The following is a 17,887-nucleotide window of genomic DNA, read 5'->3' as shown; positions in this document are numbered from 1 at the left end:
TCTGGGCTGGCTTCCTGTCCATGGTCTCCCTTCTGGCCTGGCTTCCTGACCATAGTGTCCATTCTGGCCTGGGTTCCTATTATGGGATGGTTGGACTTGATCTCAGAGGTCATTTCCAGCCTTAGTGATTCTGTGCTGCTCTCTGTGCTCTCAGGCACAGCCACCAGGAGCTGTTTCTCTCTCTGGTGGAATTCTGACCTGTCCTCTGGTCTGAACCACTCTGATTGAGTCCCCAGGAGAGCTAAGACTCACTCTGGGAGGAGGTTCAGCATAGCCTGTGTCCATGTGGCTGCTCTGTCCTGCTCTTTTGGTCACCTCTTCTCCCTTCTCTCCTACTCCAGACCCATCAGCCCCCAGATCCTGTGAGGAAATGAGCTGTGAGTTTGGGGCCTCCTGTGTGGAGGTCAATGGCTTTGCCCACTGCGAGTGTCCATCCCCACTCTGCTCAGAAGCCAACATGACCAAGGTTTGTGGGAGAGGCAGCCATGGAGGGCTTGTGCAGGGCTCAGCTGCTTGGGCTGCTGCAGGCAGTGTGGGAAGTCTGCTGTCTCTTCACCCCCCAGCAAGAGGCAGGCTTTGGGGTGTGGGGGAGGGTGCCATGGGAGCTGCAGAAGTCTCTCAGCAGGACTTGATGTGCTCTGTCCCAGCTGGCACCTCTGAGCTGCTCTGCTCCTGGGCTTCCCCCTGTGCAGACCATCACCCCTTGGCCTCCAAGGGACCTCTGCAGAGCTGTTTGTGTTGCCCAAGGCTTTGGAGGAGGCCAGAGTGCAGCTCATGCTTCCTCTCTGCCTCTCAGGTGTGTGGCTCTGATGGTGTCACCTATGGGGACCAGTGCCAGCTGAAGACCATCGCCTGCAGGCAGGGCCAGGTCATCACTGTGAAGCATGTGGGGCAGTGCCACGGTGAGTGTCTGCTGCTCTTGGTGCTGGGGCACTGCCAGCCCTCTGGCCTGACACTGCCCTTGGGTTTGGCTGCCTCCCTCTGCAGTTTGTCACTGCTGCCTGACTCCCTGTGGCACAGCAGCTGCCTGAGGTCCAGGGCGGGTGCCTGAGGTCCAGGGCGGGTGCCTGAGGTCCAGGGTGGGTGCCTGACCTGCAGGGCAGGTGCCTGAGGTGCAGGGCAGGTCCCTGAGGTCCAGAGCTGGTCCCTGATGTCCAGGGCAGGTTCCTGAGGGTTTGCAGCCCCCTCCCCAGTGTCCTGGCCACCCTCTGCCAGAGCAGCCCCTGCTCACCTCGGCTGTGTCTGGCTGCTCCCTGCAGAACCCATCACGCACACGAGCCACAGCTTGCCGCCCACGCCGCTGCCCACGCTGCCCTTGGACAAGCTGATCCTCCCTCCCCCCCTGAGGTTCACCACCCAGCCTCCAGACCCCACTGAGGCAGCAGGCAGCTCCCTGCTGCTGGAGGCCAGCCCCACCGCGAGGAGCCAGGCGACGACGCGGCGCCTCACGACGGCCAGGCCGGCCACCACCCCCTGGCTCGCCCACAAGACCACCGTCCGCCCTCTCTCCACCGCCCCGGTGGTCCTGGCCACCAGCCAGCCTGCCTATGCCGAGTCAGGCAGTGCAGAGGGCAGTGGAGACCAAGAGCTGGGCATCAGCGGAGACCAGGAGTCGAGCGGAGCGGGCTCTGCCGGTGAGTGGGAGCCGCTCGGCTCCGCAGGGCTGGCCGCGAGCTGGAGCTTGCCTCTCCAGCTGTGTCCCAGCCTCACTCTGACACAGAGCTGGGGTCTTACCTCCTGCTGGTGAATGCTCCTCTTCATGCCCTGCAGGGGAAGAGGAGGTGGAGGAAAGCCAGGTCACTTCCACCCCAGCCATCGAGAGGGCAACCTGTTACAACACCCCCCTGGGATGCTGCTCTGACGGCAAGACTGCGGCTGCTGACGCGGAAGGCAGCAACTGTCCCGGTGAGTCTGTGCTCTGGGCTGGGCTCTGGGCTCCCTTTGGGTGGTCAGGAAGTCAGGCTGAGCTCTTGGAGGGTGCAGGAGAGGGACAGATGCCACTGGGAGCTGCCTGGTGGGGGACAGCGGCAGGGCGCTGGCCTGGCTGGCAGCGAGCACAGCCCCGAGGTCTAACCTGGGGCTGCTGTGTCCCTGGAGGGATGTTCCTGGGGACATTGCTGACCCATGGCAGCTGGCAGATGTTGTGTCCACCTGCCACAGCCCCCAGGAGCCAGCCCCAGTGCTTGGGTAGGTGCCAGGAGCCAGGCCAGTGCAGGTTTCTTCCCTTAGGTGGCCACTTTCTTCCCTGGCTGCTGTGGCCTTGAGTCTTTGAGCAGCGTTTTGGCCAGGCTTCTGCAGAGCTCCCACCTGGGGGGGTGAGGGAATTCCCTGGATTCCCATTTCATCTGTCAGGGGGTGTAGAGGGAGCTGGGCTGAGCAGGCCCAGTTTGGTGCCAGGGCAGCTGGGGAGAGCAGTGTCCCTGGTGGGTGTCCTGGAGGGTCAGGGCTGTGTGAGTCACGCTGTGCTTCCCAGGGCTCTCGTGGCCAGGGTGGGCATCTCTTGCCTGTTTATAGCCCCTGTCACACTGGCCAGGGTGAGGAGACACTTGAGCTTTGAGTCAGAGTGTTGGCTGCCCTGCCCACACCTCCTCCTCACCCTAAAAGCTGTTCCTCTGGGGATGTCCTCCAGCTACTTCCCCACTGAGTCCTTCCTAACCACCCCTGTGCCTGGGGGTTTCCAGCTGGACACCCCCCAGCCTTTTCCTCTGGACACCACCTTCCCCTTTTAAGCCACAAAGCAACAGCTGCTGAGGACTTCCCAGCTGCTGGGGGCTTCCCAGCTGCTTGCCCCCACGCTGGGGAATCTTTCTCCAGCTGCCTCTGCACCTCCACAGCAGCCCTCGGAAGGGAGCCTCCGCCCCCGGCGTTCCCGGTGCCGTTTTGGTCTGGTGTCGCAGGGCTGCCCGCGGCCCCAGGGCAGGGGCTCTGCTTCCCTCTCCCAGCACAGGCCTTCTCCTTGGCCAGGGCCCACACTTTGCCCTGCTGTGGCCCCCCCTGTGCATGCCCAGGTGTGATCCTGCCGTGTTGACTTTGTGCTGCCGTGGCTAACGTCTCTCTCTTGTCGCTCAGCCGGTGCAGGGGGCTGCTGTCCTGGCCGGAGCTCACAGGAAACCGTATGGTAAAAGCTGCCATCTCCAGCCTGGTCTTTGCCATCTGCTCCAGCACCCTCTTGATACTAATCCTCCATGGTGCTCTCCCAGACCCATCCAGACTAACCCCCAAATGCTGGCACTACCCACACACTGCCATCCCCCTTTCCCCCTCCCAGGGACTCGACCTCTCCGCGTAGCTCTCAGCCGCACGCCTCCCCCCTGCCCCCGAGCCCTCTAAAGGCCTTTGTCTTCTTTCCCCTCCTTCCCATAGCTACCAAAGTGTTCCAAGGAGTCCTCATCTTGGAGGAGGTGGAAGGCCAGGAGCTGTTCTACACACCTGAGATGGCTGACCCCAAGTCAGAGCTCTTTGGGGAGACGGCCAGGAGCATTGAGAGCGCGGTGAGTTCCCTGGGTAGGGAGTGGAGCTGCTGCTGAGTTCCCTGGGTAGGGAGTGGAGTTGCTGCTGAGTTCCCTGCCTAGGGAGTGGAGCTGCTGCTGAGTTCCCTGCCTAGGGAGGGGAGATGCTGCTGAGTTCCCTGCCTAGGGAGGGGAGCTGCTGCTGAGTTCCCTGCCTAGGGAGTGGAGCTGCTGCTGAGTTCCCTGCCTAGGGAGTGGAGCTGCTGCTGAGTTCCCTGCCTAGGGAGTGGAGCTGCTGCTGAGTTCCCTGCCTAGGGAGGGGAGATGCTGCTGAGTTCCCTGCCTAGGGAGGGGAGCTGCTGCTGAGTTCCCTGGGTAGGGAGTGGAGTTGCTGCTGAGTTCCCTGCCTAGGGAGTGGAGTTGCTGCTGAGTTCCCTGCCTAGGGAGGGGAGCTGCTGCTGAGTTCCCTGGGTAGGGAGTGGAGCTGCTGCTGAGTTCCCTGCCTAGGGAGGGGAGCTGCTGCTGAGTTCCCTGCCTAGGGAGGGGAGCTGCTGCTGAGTTCCCTGCCTAGGGAGGGGAGCTGCTGCTGAGTTCTCTGCCTAAGGCATGCAGTTGATGCTAAGTTCCCTGGACAGGGATTGCATTTTCTGCTCCAAATGGTCCATGTGTTAGACAAATGGGTCCTAAACTGGTGGACAAAAAGGGGTCTAGAGAAGGAATCTTCTGAAGGGCAGCTGAGGGAACTGGGGTGTTTTAATCTTGAGGAGGTGATGGGAGACCTTCTGGCTCTCTGCTCTTCACTGGAAGGGAGCTGCTGTGAGGAAGGGCTTGGTCCTCCTAGCACCAGGTGCCAGGACAAGAGGAAATGGCCTGAAATTGGGCCAGGAGAGGCTTAGCTTGGATACTAGGAACAATTTCTATTCTTTAAGAGTGGTCAGGCCTTGGAACAGGCTGCCCAGGGAGGTGGGGAGGAGCTGCACAAGAAATGTGTGGACATGGCCCTTTGGGACATGGTTTGCTGGCCATGGTGGTGCTAGGTCAAAGGTTAAGACTCCATGATCTTAAAGGTCTTTTGCCAACCAAAACCAGTCTATGATCCTATGAAGCCCTCAAAGGAGAGGCCACACCTTGAGTCCTGTGTCCAGTTCTGGGCTCCTCAGTTCAGGAAAGATGTTGAGGTGCTGGAAGGTGTCCAGAGAAGGGCAACAAAGGGGAGGGGTCTGGAGCACAGCCTTGGGAGGAGAGGCTGAGGGAGCTGAGGTTGCTTAGCCTGGAGAAGAGGAGGCTGAGGGGAGACCTCGTTGCTCTCGACAGCTCCCTGAGAGCAGGCTGGAGCCTGGTGGGGGTTGGGCTCTGCTCCCGGGCAAACAGCACCAGAACAGGAGGACACAGTCTCAAGCTGTGCCAGGGGAGGTTTAGGCTGGAGGTGAGGAGAAAGCTCTTCCCAGAAAGAGAGATTGGCCATTGGAATGTGCTGCCCAGGGAGGTGGTGGAGTCCCCATCCCTGGAGGTGTTCAAGAGGGGATTGGATGTGGCACTTGGAGCCATGGTTGAGTAGTCAGGAGGTGTTGGGTGACACTTGCTGATCTCTGAGGTCTTGTCCAACCTTATTGGTTCTATGATTCAATGGCTCTGTGGTTCTATGATGCTATGAAATGCCTCAACTCCAAGTGTTCCCTTCCAGAGTCACAGCCCCCTCCTCAGCACCACCCTCTCCAACTGCAGACACCCTGCTGTCCTCACCAGGAGGGCACCACTGTGGCTTCCAGACATGCCCAAACCTCCTCTGCTCCTCCTGTTGAGCTGCACAGCTTGGGAAGCAGCTGGTGTAAAGCCAGCCTCCTACCTTTAAGGAGAGCCTCCCTGCCTTGCCAGCCCTTGGAGGAGGTGGGCTTTGCATGGCAGTGTGTGCAGATGGGAGTGCCAGGGCTGTGCTGGGTGGGGTGGCAGCACTCTTACTGCAGCCTGCAGAGCAGCAGCACAGCAAACACAAAGCATCTTTGCAAGGGGATTCACATATCTGGAGCTGCTTCCAGGCTGCATTTAGAAGCTGGCAAGCCCTCAGCATGCTGAGTCCTACCAGCAGATGTGTGCCTGGCATATGGACCATCTGCTTCAGACAGTTCTGTATCACAGTGGCAGTGTTTCCCACCCTCTCTGAGGATGCAAACAGGGACACAAAAGCTTCATTCACTCCTTCATCCCCTCAGCCCCAGGAGGAGGTCAGCAGGGTTTGCATTCTCTCTGCCCAGGCATGGCACAGACCCTCTGTCCTAGGAGCCCTCTCTGGATGGGAGGAGAGTTCATGGTTAGGCCACACCTGGGGTCCTGTGTCCAGTTCTGGGTTCCTCAGGGAAGATGTTGAGGGGCTGGAAGGTGTCCAGAGAAGGGCAACAAAGCTGGGGAGGGGTCTGGAGCACAGCCCTGGGAGGAGAGGCTGAGGGAGCTGGGGTTGCTTAGCCTGGAGAAGAGGAGGCTCAGGGGAGACCTTCTTGCTCTCTCCAACTCCCTGCAGGGAGGTTGTAGCCAGGTGGGGGTTGGGCTCTTCTCCCAGGCAAGCAGCCCCAGAACAAGAGGCCACAGTCTCAAGCTGCGCCAGGGGAGGTTTAGGATGGAGGTGAGGAAGAAGTTCTTCATAGACAGAGAGATTGGCCCTTGGGATGTGCAGCCCAGGGAGGTGGTGGAGTCCCCACCCCTGGAGGTGTTTAGGAAGAGCCTGGATGGGGAGCTTGGAGCCATGGTTTAGTTGATCAGATGGTGCTGGGTGATAGGTTGGACTGGATGATCTTGAAGGTCTCTTCCAACCTGATTTAGTCTATCCTATCCTGTCCTGTCCTGTCCTATCCTATCCTATCCTATCCTATCCTATCCTATCCTATCCTATCCCATCCTATCCTATCCCATCCTATCCTATCCCATCCTATCCTATCCTATCCTATCCTATCCTATCCTATCCTATCCTATCCTATCCTATCCTATCCTATCCTATCCTATCCTATCCTATTCCTGAGACCTGTTGTCCCTCTGCAACCTACCCATGGGTGTGGTGTGCTCCTTTGCACTTCCTACCTTCTTTACCCTCCTTACCATGGCAGGGAGGTTGGAGTAGATGATCTCTGAGGTCCAGCCTCAGCCATTCTGAGATCACTGTGCCATGGTCTATAGTGGGAGACAAGGCCAGGAGACCATTAGTCAGCTGGTTGGTTTTAAATTAGAGATGAAATGAGATTGAGGTTGGCTGTTAGGAGGAAGCTCTCTGCCATGAGGGTGGGGGAACGCTGGAACAGATCACCCAGGGAGGTGATGGAGGCCTCATCCTTGGAGATATTCAAGATCAGGCTCCACAGGGCTGATCCTAGTGGAGGATGTCCCTCCTGGCTGCAGGGGGCTGGCTTCTGGAGGTCCCTTCCAAACCCAAACCATCCTGTGACTCTCTTTGCCTTGAAGCTGAGGCCTCGAGCTGTGATGCCTGATGGCCCAGTGCAAGGCTGGGTGTTAAAGCCCTGAGCTGCTCTAAGCCTTGGACTGCCACTGTCTCCTTCATGTGACTCCAGGCAAGCCCTGCAGTGCCTGGGAGCCACATCTGACAAGGCAGTCAGGTACTTAGAGATGCAGAACGGGCCCCTGGGGGATTTTCCAGAGTGCCTAAGCAGGTTTACACAGCTTTAGAGGAGATCAGCAAGGCTTAGGTGCCACAGAAGACAGAAATCCTTCTGTGAGCTGCAAGGTGGCTCTGCTCTGGCTCTGCTCTGGCTCTGCTCTGGCTCTGCCCTGGCTCTGCTCTGCTCCTCTTCTCCATGGAGACAGCTCACTTGGCCCACATTGTTTCTGCAGCCTTTTCCCTGCTGCTGACTGCAGGCCAGGAAGAGGAGCAAGAAGTGATCCTCTGCAAGGGTCAGGCTTGCAAAGGGCTGGATGCAAAGCCCTGGGGGGTGAAACCAAGGAGACTTGCTGGGACTGGAGATCTTCCACTGAGAAGGAGCCATGGCCAAGATCATAGAATCAGAGAATCAATAAGGGGGGTTGGAACTAGATGATCCTTGTGGTCCCTTCCAACCCTGAATGATACTATGATACTATAAGGCTGGAAAGGACCTCAGAGAGCATCAAATCCAAGCTGCCACCCAACACCTCCTGACTAAACCACGGCTCCAAGTGCCACATCCAATCTCCTCTTGAACACCTCCAGGGATGGGGACTCCACCACCTCCATGGGCAGCACATTCCGACAGCTAACAACTCTCTCTGGGAAGAACTTTCTCCTCACCCCCAGCCTAAACCTCCCCTGGCACAGCTTGAGACTGTGTCCTCTTGTTCTGGTGCTGCTTGCCTGGGAGAAGAGACCAACCCCCACCTGGCTCCAACCTCCCTTCAGGTTTCTGGAGAGAGCAAGAAGGTCTCCCCTGAGCCTCCTCTTCTCCAGGCTAAGCAACCCCAGCTCCCTCAGCCTCTCCTCCCAGGGCTGTGCTCCAGACCCCTCCCCAGCTTTGTTGCCCTTCTCTGGACACCTTCAAGTCTCTCAATGTCCTTCTTAAACTGAGGAGCCCAGAACTGGACACAGGACTCCAGGTGTGGCCTCAGCAGTGCTGAGCACAGGGCAGGATGAGCTCCCTGCTCCTGCTGGCCACACTGCTCCTGCTGCAGGCCAGGATGCTCTTGGCCTGCTTGGCCCCCAGGGCACACTGCTGGCTCGTGTTCAGCTCTCCCCACTGAACAGTTTGTCTTCTCTCCTTCCCCTGCCCCCCAGCTGGACGAGCTCTTCCGCACCTCCGAGGTCAGGAGGGACTTCAGGAGCGTCCGCGTCCGCGACCTGGGGCAGAGCAGCGCCGTCCGAGCCATCGTGGAGGCTCACTTTGACCCAGGTAAGAGAAGAGGAGTCCCATGGAAAAGCCCTAGGTGTTACACAGCAACTGCACAGCATAGTGGCAAAGGCAGCCCAAAGCAGGGTCCCTTCCAGCACCCCCAAAGGCCTCCCAGTGCTTCCCTTCCCCCCACCTACCCAAAGCCCCCAGGGCTGCTTCATTCCCCCCAGTGCTGCCCTGCTCTGAGCCTGCCCTCCCCCCTGCCTTGGAATCATAGACTCAGCCAGGTTGCAAAAGACCTCAGAGAGCATCAAGTCCAACGTATCACCCACCTCCTCCTGACAACTAAACCATGGCTCCAAGTGCCACATCCAAGCCTCTTTTGAACCCCTCCAGGGATGGGGACTCCACCACCTCCCTGGGCAGCACATCCCCATGGCCAATCTCTCTGTCTGGGAAGAACTTTTTCCTCATCTCCAGCCCAAACCTCCCCTGGTGCAGCTTGAGACTGTGGCCTCTTGTTCTGGGGCTGCTTGCCTGGGAGAAGAGCCCAACCCCCACCTGGCTACAACCTCCCTTCAGGGAGTTGGAGAGAGCAAGAAGGTCTCCCCTGAGCCTCCTCTTCTGCAGGCTAAGCAACCCCAGCTCATAAGCAGGAATCATAGAATCACAGAATCAACCAGGTTGGAAAAGGCCTCAGGGATCATCAAGTCCAAGCTGTCACCCAACACCTCCTGACTAACTAAACCATGGCTCTAAGTGCCACATCCAAGCCTCTTTTGAACCCCTCCAGGGATGGGGACTCCACCACCTCCCTGGGCAGCACATCCCCATGGCCAATCTCTCTGTCTGGGAAGAACTTTGTCCTCACCTCCAGCCTAAACCTCCCCTGGCACATCCTGAGACTGTGGCCTCTTGGATGTGTGGTGGGAGGGACACTGCTGGCTGAGCTACATCTTCACTCTTGCCTTTCTTCTTCTCCTCCTGGCTATGATCAGCCACTTCCTACACAGCAGCTGACATCCAAGGGGCCCTGCTGAAGCAGATCAAAGCTTCCAAGAAGAAGACCATCCTGGTGAAGAAGCCCCAGCATGAGCATGTCAAATTCATGGACTTTGGTGAGCCCTCTCTGTCTGTGGTCAGTCCTCCTCTCTTGGTTTAGGCTTTGGATCAGGCTGGTTGGCTCTGCAGGTTGTGCCAGGACCATCCATGGCACACACACTTTGTGCAGGCAGCTGCTGGACCATAAGCCAAGCTGTGGAGCAGGAGCTCAGGGCTTGGAGAGCAGAGAGAAGAGGGCTTGGGGGCTTGGAGAGCAGAGAGAGGAGGGCTTGGGGGCTAGGAGAGCAGAGAGCAGAGGGCTTGGGGGCTAGGAGAGCAGAGAGAAGAGGGCTTGGGGGCTTGGAGAGCAGAGAGAGGAGGGCTAGGGGGCTAGGAGAGCAGAGAGCAGAGGGCTTGGGGGCTAGGAGAGCAGAGAGCAGAGGGCTTGAGGGCTAGGAGAGCAGAGAGAAGAGGGCTTGGGGGCTAGGAGAGCAGAGAGAGAAGAGGGCTTGGGGGCTTGGAGAGCAGACAGAAGTGGGCTTGGGGGCTTGGAAAGCAGAGAGAAGAGGGCTTGGGGGCTAGGAGAGCAGAGAGCAGAGGGCTTGAGGGCTAGGAGAGCAGAGAGAAGAGGGCTTGGGGGCTTGGAGAGCAGAGAGAGGAGGGCTTGGGGGCTTGGAGAGCAGAGAGAAGAGGGCTTGGGGGCTTGGAGAGCAGAGAGAAGAGGGCTTGGGGGCTTGGAGAGCAGAGAGAAGAGGGCTAGGAGGGCAGAGAGCAGAGGGCTTGGGGGCTAGGAGGGCAGAGAGCAGAGGGCTTGGGGGCTAGGAGGGCAGAGAGCAGAGGGCTAGGAGGGCAGAGAGCAGAGGGCTTGGGGGCTAGGAGAGCAGAGAGCAGAGGGCTAGGAGGGCAGAGAGCAGAGGGCTTGGGGGCTAGGAGAGCAGAGGGCTTGGGAGCTAGAAGGGCAAAGAGCAGAGGGCTAGGAGGGCAGAGAGCAGAGGGCTTTGTGCTGTGTTCCAGACTGGATCCCCAGGCTCTTCACCACCACTGTGACCACCACCACGGCCACCACCATGGCTCCCGCCACCACCCGCAGGTCCAGCACGGCTGCAGCTGCCACCACAGCCCACATCCTCCGCCAGGAGGTGGCAGGGCACCCCCTCAGCAGGCCAGCAGGGGCTGGCAGCACCAAGAGACCTTCCTTCGGCTTCCCCCCCACCGCCCGCCGGAAGCCCACGCGCCAGCCCCCCGCCACCAGGAAGCCCCTGAGACCCTGTGACTCTCACCCCTGCCTGCATGGGGGCACCTGTGAGGATGATGGGGAGGACTTCACCTGCAGCTGCCCAGCTGGCAAAGGAGGAGCTGTCTGTGAGAAAGGTAGGCACCTGCCTCTGACCCCCCTGCCACCTCCTCCAGCAAGCTGCATGGGGAAGAGAGCAGCCTGAGGGGAGAGCTGCTCAGCGCTGAGCTCTAAAGGGTGAAGGTCCTGGGGATGGGGCTGGGCTCCTCTCAGTGGTGGCCCAGTGATAGGACATGGAGCAGTGGGGGCAAGCTGGAACCCAGGAGGTCTCACTTGCACCTAAGGAGAAACTTTGCTGTGAGGGTGCTGGAGCCCAGCAGCAGCCTGCCCAGAGAGGCTGTGGAGTGTTCTCTGGAGAGATTCCAACCCCACCTGGCCACTGTGATCCTGGGCAAGCTGCTGTGGGTGACCCTGATGTCCAGAGGTCCCTTCCAACTCCAGCATGCTGGGGTTCTGTGATCCTGTGAGCTCCCATGGGCAGCTTGATGCCACACTGAGGGGCTCTGGGTGGTTGTCAGTGCTTATTGCTGAGAACCTTTGTCCCTAAAGCTCTGCAAGCTGGAGCCCTGGCAGCTCCTGCTCCGTGTGGGTGCCCAGCCTTGGTCATTTTAAGAGGACCTGGCCTTCCAGGCTGCTTGGAAAGCCTCAGCTGCCAGAAATGAAACCCAGGAGTGGTGGCTGTAGATCTGTCACATGGGACTCTGGGAGGACAGATAAGAGTGCTGAAGGGAGCAGGGAAGTTGAGGCACCAGGAGCTGTGTGTGCAGCAGAGCCCAGCTGACAGCACAGGGGATGTGGCAGCTGGGCAGGGGGAGGACCAACCTAGGTCCTCACCTAGGAGGAGCAGACTGGGACACCACTGAAGTTCTGGGGGAGGAATACCACACATCCCATAAGCCTGGGAGCAGCCTCCTGGGGACAGGCCAAGGCAGGAGGAGGTGGCTGCAACCAGCAGAAGTGTCTGGGAGGCAGTGGCAGGGGCTGAGGGCACAGGAGCTTGAGCCTGGAGCTCTCCTTGGGCAGGCAGGGAAACACCCCCAGGCTTGCGGCAGGTCTTGATCTGCTCTCTGGTCCCTCTGCTCCTTCCTCTACCTCATCTTCTCTTCCTTTCCCTCCCCTGGCTCTTGCAGCTATCAGGTACTTCATCCCCAGCTTTGGGGGCAGGTCCTACCTGGCCTTCAAGATGATGAAGGCTTACCACACGGTGCGCATCGCCATGGAGTTCCGCGCGCTGGAGCTCAGCGGGCTGCTGCTCTACAACGGCCAGAACCGTGGCAAGGACTTCATCTCCCTGGCCCTGGTTGGGGGCTTCGTGGAGCTCAGGTGGGTGCCCTCCCTTTCGCCACAGCCCTGCGTGCTGGGGAGCGCTGCCAGAGAGTTGGGCTGGGCTGGAAGGGAGGTGGAAGGGTCAGGGGCTCCAAGCTTTAACCCAGCACTGCCAGGGCGCTGCTGAACCCTCAACACCACAGCCCCAGGGCTTTGAAACCCCTCTGGGGACTCCACCACTGCCCTGGGCAGCCTGGGCCAGGCCTTGACAACACTTTGGGGGAAGAAATTGGTCCTCATGGCCAACCTCAACCTGCCCTGGTGCAACTTGAGGCCTCTTGTCCTGCTGCTTGCTCTTTGGGAAGAGAGACCAACACTCACCTCACTCCAGCCTCCTTCCAGGGAGCTGTGGAGAGTGAGAAGGTTTCTCCTCAGCCCCTGGCATCCTGGGGGAAGGAGAATAGGAAGAGAGACCAACACTCACCTCACTCCAGCCTCCTTCCAGGGAGCTGTGGAGAGTGAGAAGGTTTCTCCTCAGCCCCTGGCATCCTGGGGGAAGGAGAATGGGAAGTGAGACCAACACTCACCTCACTCCAGCCTCCTTCCAGGGAGCTGTGGAGAGTGAGAAGGTTTCTCCTCAGCCCCTGGCTGCCTGGGGGAAGGAGAATGGGAAGAGAGACCAACACTCACCTCACTCCAGCCTCCTTCCAGGGAGCTGTGGAGAGTGAGAAGGTTTCTCCTCAGCCCCTGGCTGCCTGGGGGAAGGAGAATGGGAAGAGAGACCAGCACTCGCCTCACTCCAACGGCAGTCGCAGGAGGCACCCAGCCTAAACTTGCCACAGTGACACCAACCCAAGCCTGTTCTCCCTTCCCCTCTTCCCCTGCAGGTTTAACACAGGCTCTGGCACGGGGGTGATCAGCAGCAGGGTGCGTGTGGAGCCGGGCAGGTGGCACCAGCTGGTGGTGAACCGCAACCGCCGCAGCGGGATGCTGGCGGTGGACGGGGAGCCCCACGTCAGCGGCGAGAGCCCCCCCGGCACCGACGGCCTCAACCTCGACACAGACCTCTTCCTTGGGGGAGCACCAGAGGACCAGATGGCTGTGTGAGTGAGGGGGGCTGGCCCCCTTCAGGGTGGAGGGCAGAAAGGCTGCTGCTGCTGCAAGCAGGGCGGTCCTGCTGGCTGCAAGCCTGCTCAGAGGTGGTGGTCGAGACACAGAATCCTTTGGCTTGGAAAGGGCCTCCAGAAGGACCTCTAAGGGCATTGAGTCCAACTGGCAGCCCAACACCATCATGGCCTTTAAAGCATAGAATCACTGACTTGCTTTGGTTGGAAAAGGCCTCTAAGGGCATTGAGTCCAACTGGCAGCCCAACACCATCATGGCTATTAAACCATAGAATGGCTTTGGCTAGAAAAGGCCTCTAAGATCATTAAGCCCAACACCACCATGGCCATTAAACCATAGAATAAGTGAAGTGCTTTGGTTGGAAAAGGCCTCTAAGGTCATTGAGTCCAAAAGGACCTCTGAGGGCATTGAGTCCAACTGTCAGCCCAACACCATCATGGCCTTTAAACCATAGAATGGCTTTGGTTGGAAAAGACCTCTAAGATCATCAAGTCCAAGCATCAACCCAACACCACCATGGCCATTAAACTATACAATCACTGACTTGCTTTGGTTGGAAAAGGCCTCTAAGGGCATTGAGTCCAAAAGGACCTCTAAGGGCATTGAGTCCAACTGTCAGCCCAAGACCATCATGGCCTTCAAACCATAGAATGGCTTTGGCTGGAAAAGACCTCTAAGATCATCAAGCCCAACACCACCATGGCCATTAAACCATAGAATAAGTGAAGTGCTTTGGTTGGAAAAGGCCTCTAAGGGCATTGAGTCCAAAAGGACCTCTAAGGGCATTGAGTCCAACTGTCAGCCCAAGACCATCATGGCCTTTAAACCATAGAATGGCTTTGGCTGGAAAAGACCTCTAAGATCATCAAGCCCAACACCACCATGGCCATTAAACCATAGAATAAGTGAAGTGCTTTGGTTGGAAAAGGCCTCTAAGGGCATTGAGTCCAACTATCAGCCCAAGACCATCATGGCCTTTAAACCACAGAGTCACTGAATTGCTTTGGTTGCAAAAGGCCTCTAAGGGCATTGAGTCCAGAAGGACCTCTAAGGGCATTGAGTCCAACTGTCAGCCCAAGACCATCATGGCCTTTAAACCATAGAATGGCTTTGGTTGGAAAAGGCCTCTAAGGGCATTGAGTCCAACTGTCAACCCAAAACCATCATGGCCATTAAACCATAGAATGGCTTTGGTTGGAAAAGGCCTCTAAGATCATCAAGCCCAACACCATCATGGCCATTAAACCACACAATCACTGAATTGCTTTGGTTGGAAAAGGCCTCTAAGGGCATTGAGTCCAAGCATCAACCCAACACCCCCCCGGCCACCAAACCATGTCCCCAAGTGCCCTGGCCAGAGGTTTCTCCAGGGGTGGGGACTCCACCGCCTCCCTGGGCAGCCTGTGCCAATGCCTGACCATTCTCAAAGGCACGAAGTTGTTCCTAGCCTCCTACCTCAACCTCCCCTGCTGCACCTTGAGGCCATTTCCTCTTGTCCCATCACCTGATACTAGGGGGAGAAGAGACCAACCCCCACCTGGCTGCCCCCTCCTTTCAGGGAGAGCAGTGAGGTCTCCCCTCAGCCTCCTCCAGACTGAACTGAAGGGTGGTTGTGGAACATCTCTGGGGCTGAGGAGGCCCTCGAGGTCCTGCTGACCCCAGCTGCTTGGGAGGACCTCTGCATTCTCGTCCCTGGGGATTCAAAGCCCTCACCCCCTTTGTCCCCCTCAGGGTGGCAGAGCGCACGGCGGCCACCAGCGGCCTGAAGGGCTGCATCCGCCTGCTGGATGTCAACAACCAGATGTATGACCTGAGGGAGAAAGGCAGCGATGTCCTCTATGGCAGTGGGGTGGGAGAGTGTGGCAATGACCCCTGCCACCCCAACCCCTGCCACCATGGTGGCATCTGCCACGTCAAAGAGGCTGAGATGTTCCACTGCGAGTGCCTCCACACCTACACCGGTACGGGGAGAGAGCGCTGCTGGGGTTCCTCAGCCTGCTGCTCGGCCCTGAGGGGTTCCACAGCTCTGGGAGGGGGGTGAGGAGCAGCACTGGGGAGGGGGGTGAGGTGTGGAGTGTGGGGAGGGTACTCAGAGCCTCGCTTTAAGGGCTGCAGTGGGGAGGGGGATGAGGTGTGGAGTGTGGGGAGGGTACTCAGAGCCTCGCTTTAAGGGCTGCAGTAGGGTGGGATGTGGGGTGGAGTGTCGGTAGGGTACGGGGGGAGAGCGCTGCTGGGGTTCCTCATCCTGCTACTCGGTCCTGAGGGCTTCCAGAGCTCTGGGAGGGGGGTGAGGAGCAGCACTAGGGAGGGGGGTGAGGTGTGGAGTGTGGGGAGGGTACTCAGAGCCTCACTTTAAGGGCTGCAGTGGGGTGGGATGTGGGGTGGTGTTGGTACAGTATGGGGGTAGAGTGTTGTTGGGGTTCCTCATCCTCTGCTGCTCGGTCCTGAGGGGTTCCACAGCTCTGGGGGGTGTTTAGGAGCAGCAGTGGGGAGGGGGGTGAGGTGTGGAGTATGGGGAGGGTACTCAGAGCCTCGCTTTAAGGGCTGCAGTGGGGTGGGATGTGGGGTGGAGTGTCAGCAGTGGGTTAGGATCCTAGAATCACCTGGTTGGAAGAGACCTCAGGATGGTGGAGTCCAACCATCACCTAACATCTCCTCGTACAAAACTCCTTGGCCATGGCCCTCAGCTCCTCATCCCAATGGCTTTCAAGCACCTCCAGGGATGGTGTGGGGCAGGGGGAAGCTGCAGCCAGTGGGGCCTGTGGCTGTGGAGCACAGACCTGCCCATATGCCCTTGAGACAGGGACCAAGATCTGGTGGCTCTCATGCACAGAAGGGTTTTGCCTTGCCCTTCAGGGCTGCAGCCTGGCATCAGCACTCTGCCATTTGCTGGGGGGCTTCTTGGGCCATGGGAACCCAACCTCTGAGGCAGCAGGAGAGGGGTGGCAGCCCTCAGGAGCCATCAGAGCTCTCTGTCCCTGGCTGCATGGTGCCTGCTGGCTGTTGGGGCTGCTGATCTGAGGCAGGAGGAGAGGGGTGGCAGCCCTCAGGAGCCATCAGAGCTCTCAGTCTCTGGCTGCATGGTGCCTGCTGGCTGTTGGGGCTGCTGACCTGAGGCAGCAGGAGAGGGGTGGCAGCCCTCAGGAGCCATCAGAGCTCTCTGTCTCTGGCTGCATGGTGCCTGCTGGCTGTTGGGGCTGCTGACCTGAGAGGTTGCCTTCACTGCTGCAGGTCCAACATGTGCTGATGAGAGGAACCCCTGTGACCCTTCACCCTGCCACATCTCTGCCACCTGCCTGGTGCTGCCAGAGGGAGGTGCCCTGTGTGCCTGCCCCATGGGCCGGGAAGGAGACTTCTGCGAGCGAGGTGAGATGGCAGCAGGGTCTGGGGAGGAGGGGAAGGGCACCTGTTGGTTTCCCCAGCCTGGGTTTGCCTCCTGTGGCTCTGGGGCACTGGCTGAGGCTGCTCTGCCCTCCTCTTCCTCACCATTCCCTTGTTTGTGCTCAGTGACAGAGCAGGACCACACCATGCCCTTCCTCCCAGAGTTCAATGGCTTCTCCTACCTGGAGCTGAACGGGCTGCAGACCTTCATTCCTGACCTGCAGTGAGTGCCAGGCACTGGAAGAGAGAGGCACATCATCTGGGTGGCTGAGGGGCAGGAGAGAGAGAGAGGAGCATCATCTGGGTGGCTGAGGTGGAGGGGAGGGAGGGAAAGGCATCATCTGGGTGGCTGAGGTGGAGGGGAGAGAGAAGGACATCTGGGTGGCTGAGGTGGAGGGGAGGGAGGGAGAGGGACATCATATGAGTGGCTGAGGTGGAGGAGAGAGAGAGGACATCATCTGGGTGGCTGAGGTGGAGGGGAGGGAGGGAAAGACATCATCTGGGTGGCTGATGAGGAAGAGAGAGAGAGGGACATCATCTGGGTGGCTGAGGTGGAGGGGAGAGAGGGAGAGGGACATCATCTGGGTGGTTGAGGTGGAGGAGAGAGAAGGACATCATCTGGGTGGCTGAGGTGGAGGGGAGGGAGGGAAAGGCATCCTCTGGGTGGCTGATGTGGAGGGGAGAGAGAGAAGGGCATCATCTGGGTGGCTGAGGTGGGGAGAGAGGGACATCATCTGGGTGGCTGAGGTGGAGGGGAGGGAGAGAGAAGGACATCGTCTGGGTGGCTGAGGTGGAGGGGAGGGAGAGAGAAGGACATCATCTGGGTGGCTGAGGTGGAGGGGAGGGAGAGAGAAGGACATCGTCTGGGTGGCTGAGGTGGAGGGGAGAGGGAGAGGGACATCATCTGGGTGGCTGAGGTGGAGGGGAGGGAGAGAAGGGCATCATCTGGGTGGCTGAGGTGGAAGGGAGAGAAAAGGACATCATCTGGGTGGCTGAAGTGGAGGGGAGAGAGGGAGAGGGACATCATCTGGGTGATTGAGGTGGAGGGGAGAGAGGACAGGGCATCATCTGGGTGGCTGATGAGGAGGAGGTCTTCCAAGGGCTCAGCCCCCAGCGGTGGTGGAGGAGGAGAGCACCTGGGTGGGAGGGTATCCATAATCCTTCTCTCCTCAGGGACAAGATGTCCATGGAGGTTGTGTTCCTGGCCAAGAGCCCCAGTGGCATGATCTTCTACAATGGCCAGAAGACAGATGGCAAAGGGGACTTTGTCTCTCTGGCCTTACACGATGGCTACCTGGAGTACAGATACGACCTGGGCAAGGGGGCAGCTGTGCTCAGGTAGGCTGGGCTGGGGACCTGCTCCTCAGGGGGCCACTGAGGGCTTCTGGGGCCCAGCACTGATGGCTTTCAGCTTCCCCTGGCCAGAAAACCAGGAGGAAGCAGGGAGGAAGACTTCATGGCCCCGGAGGTTGGGCAGGAATGGCTCTTGGGTGGGACAGGACCTGGCCCTGGCTTGTGCCTCTTTCCC

At 59.0% G+C, this 17,887-nt stretch overlaps 1 protein-coding gene across 5 annotated transcripts in view; it reads left to right on the top strand.

The window, feature by feature from the left end:
* AGRN (agrin) overlaps positions 1-17,887 on the top strand; it is a 181,948-nt gene that overhangs the window by 144,366 nt on the left and 19,695 nt on the right. For all 5 annotated transcript variants that reach the window (XM_068158301.1, XM_068158299.1, XM_068158303.1 and 2 more), the window contains 14 exons: positions 342-466; positions 797-902; positions 1,260-1,634; positions 1,771-1,905; positions 3,364-3,491; positions 8,197-8,311; positions 9,250-9,369; positions 10,307-10,663; positions 11,717-11,909; positions 12,740-12,955; positions 14,710-14,939; positions 16,210-16,344; positions 16,486-16,582; positions 17,533-17,697. In XM_068158301.1, the coding sequence (XP_068014402.1) occupies positions 342-466; positions 797-902; positions 1,260-1,634; positions 1,771-1,905; positions 3,364-3,491; positions 8,197-8,311; positions 9,250-9,369; positions 10,307-10,663; positions 11,717-11,909; positions 12,740-12,955; positions 14,710-14,939; positions 16,210-16,344; positions 16,486-16,582; positions 17,533-17,697 (2,497 nt within the window). The remainder of the gene's footprint in view (positions 1-341; positions 467-796; positions 903-1,259; positions 1,635-1,770; positions 1,906-3,363; positions 3,492-8,196; positions 8,312-9,249; positions 9,370-10,306; positions 10,664-11,716; positions 11,910-12,739; positions 12,956-14,709; positions 14,940-16,209; positions 16,345-16,485; positions 16,583-17,532; positions 17,698-17,887) is intronic.

This window comes from Melanerpes formicivorus, unplaced genomic scaffold (genome assembly GCF_026170545.1).
Source record: "Melanerpes formicivorus ecotype bairdi unplaced genomic scaffold, bMelFor1.0.p_v2 SCAF_39, whole genome shotgun sequence".
Taxonomy (NCBI): domain Eukaryota; kingdom Metazoa; phylum Chordata; class Aves; order Piciformes; family Picidae; genus Melanerpes; species Melanerpes formicivorus.
Note: the sequence above shows the minus strand (reverse complement) of the source record. Positions and strands in the feature narration are given on the sequence as shown.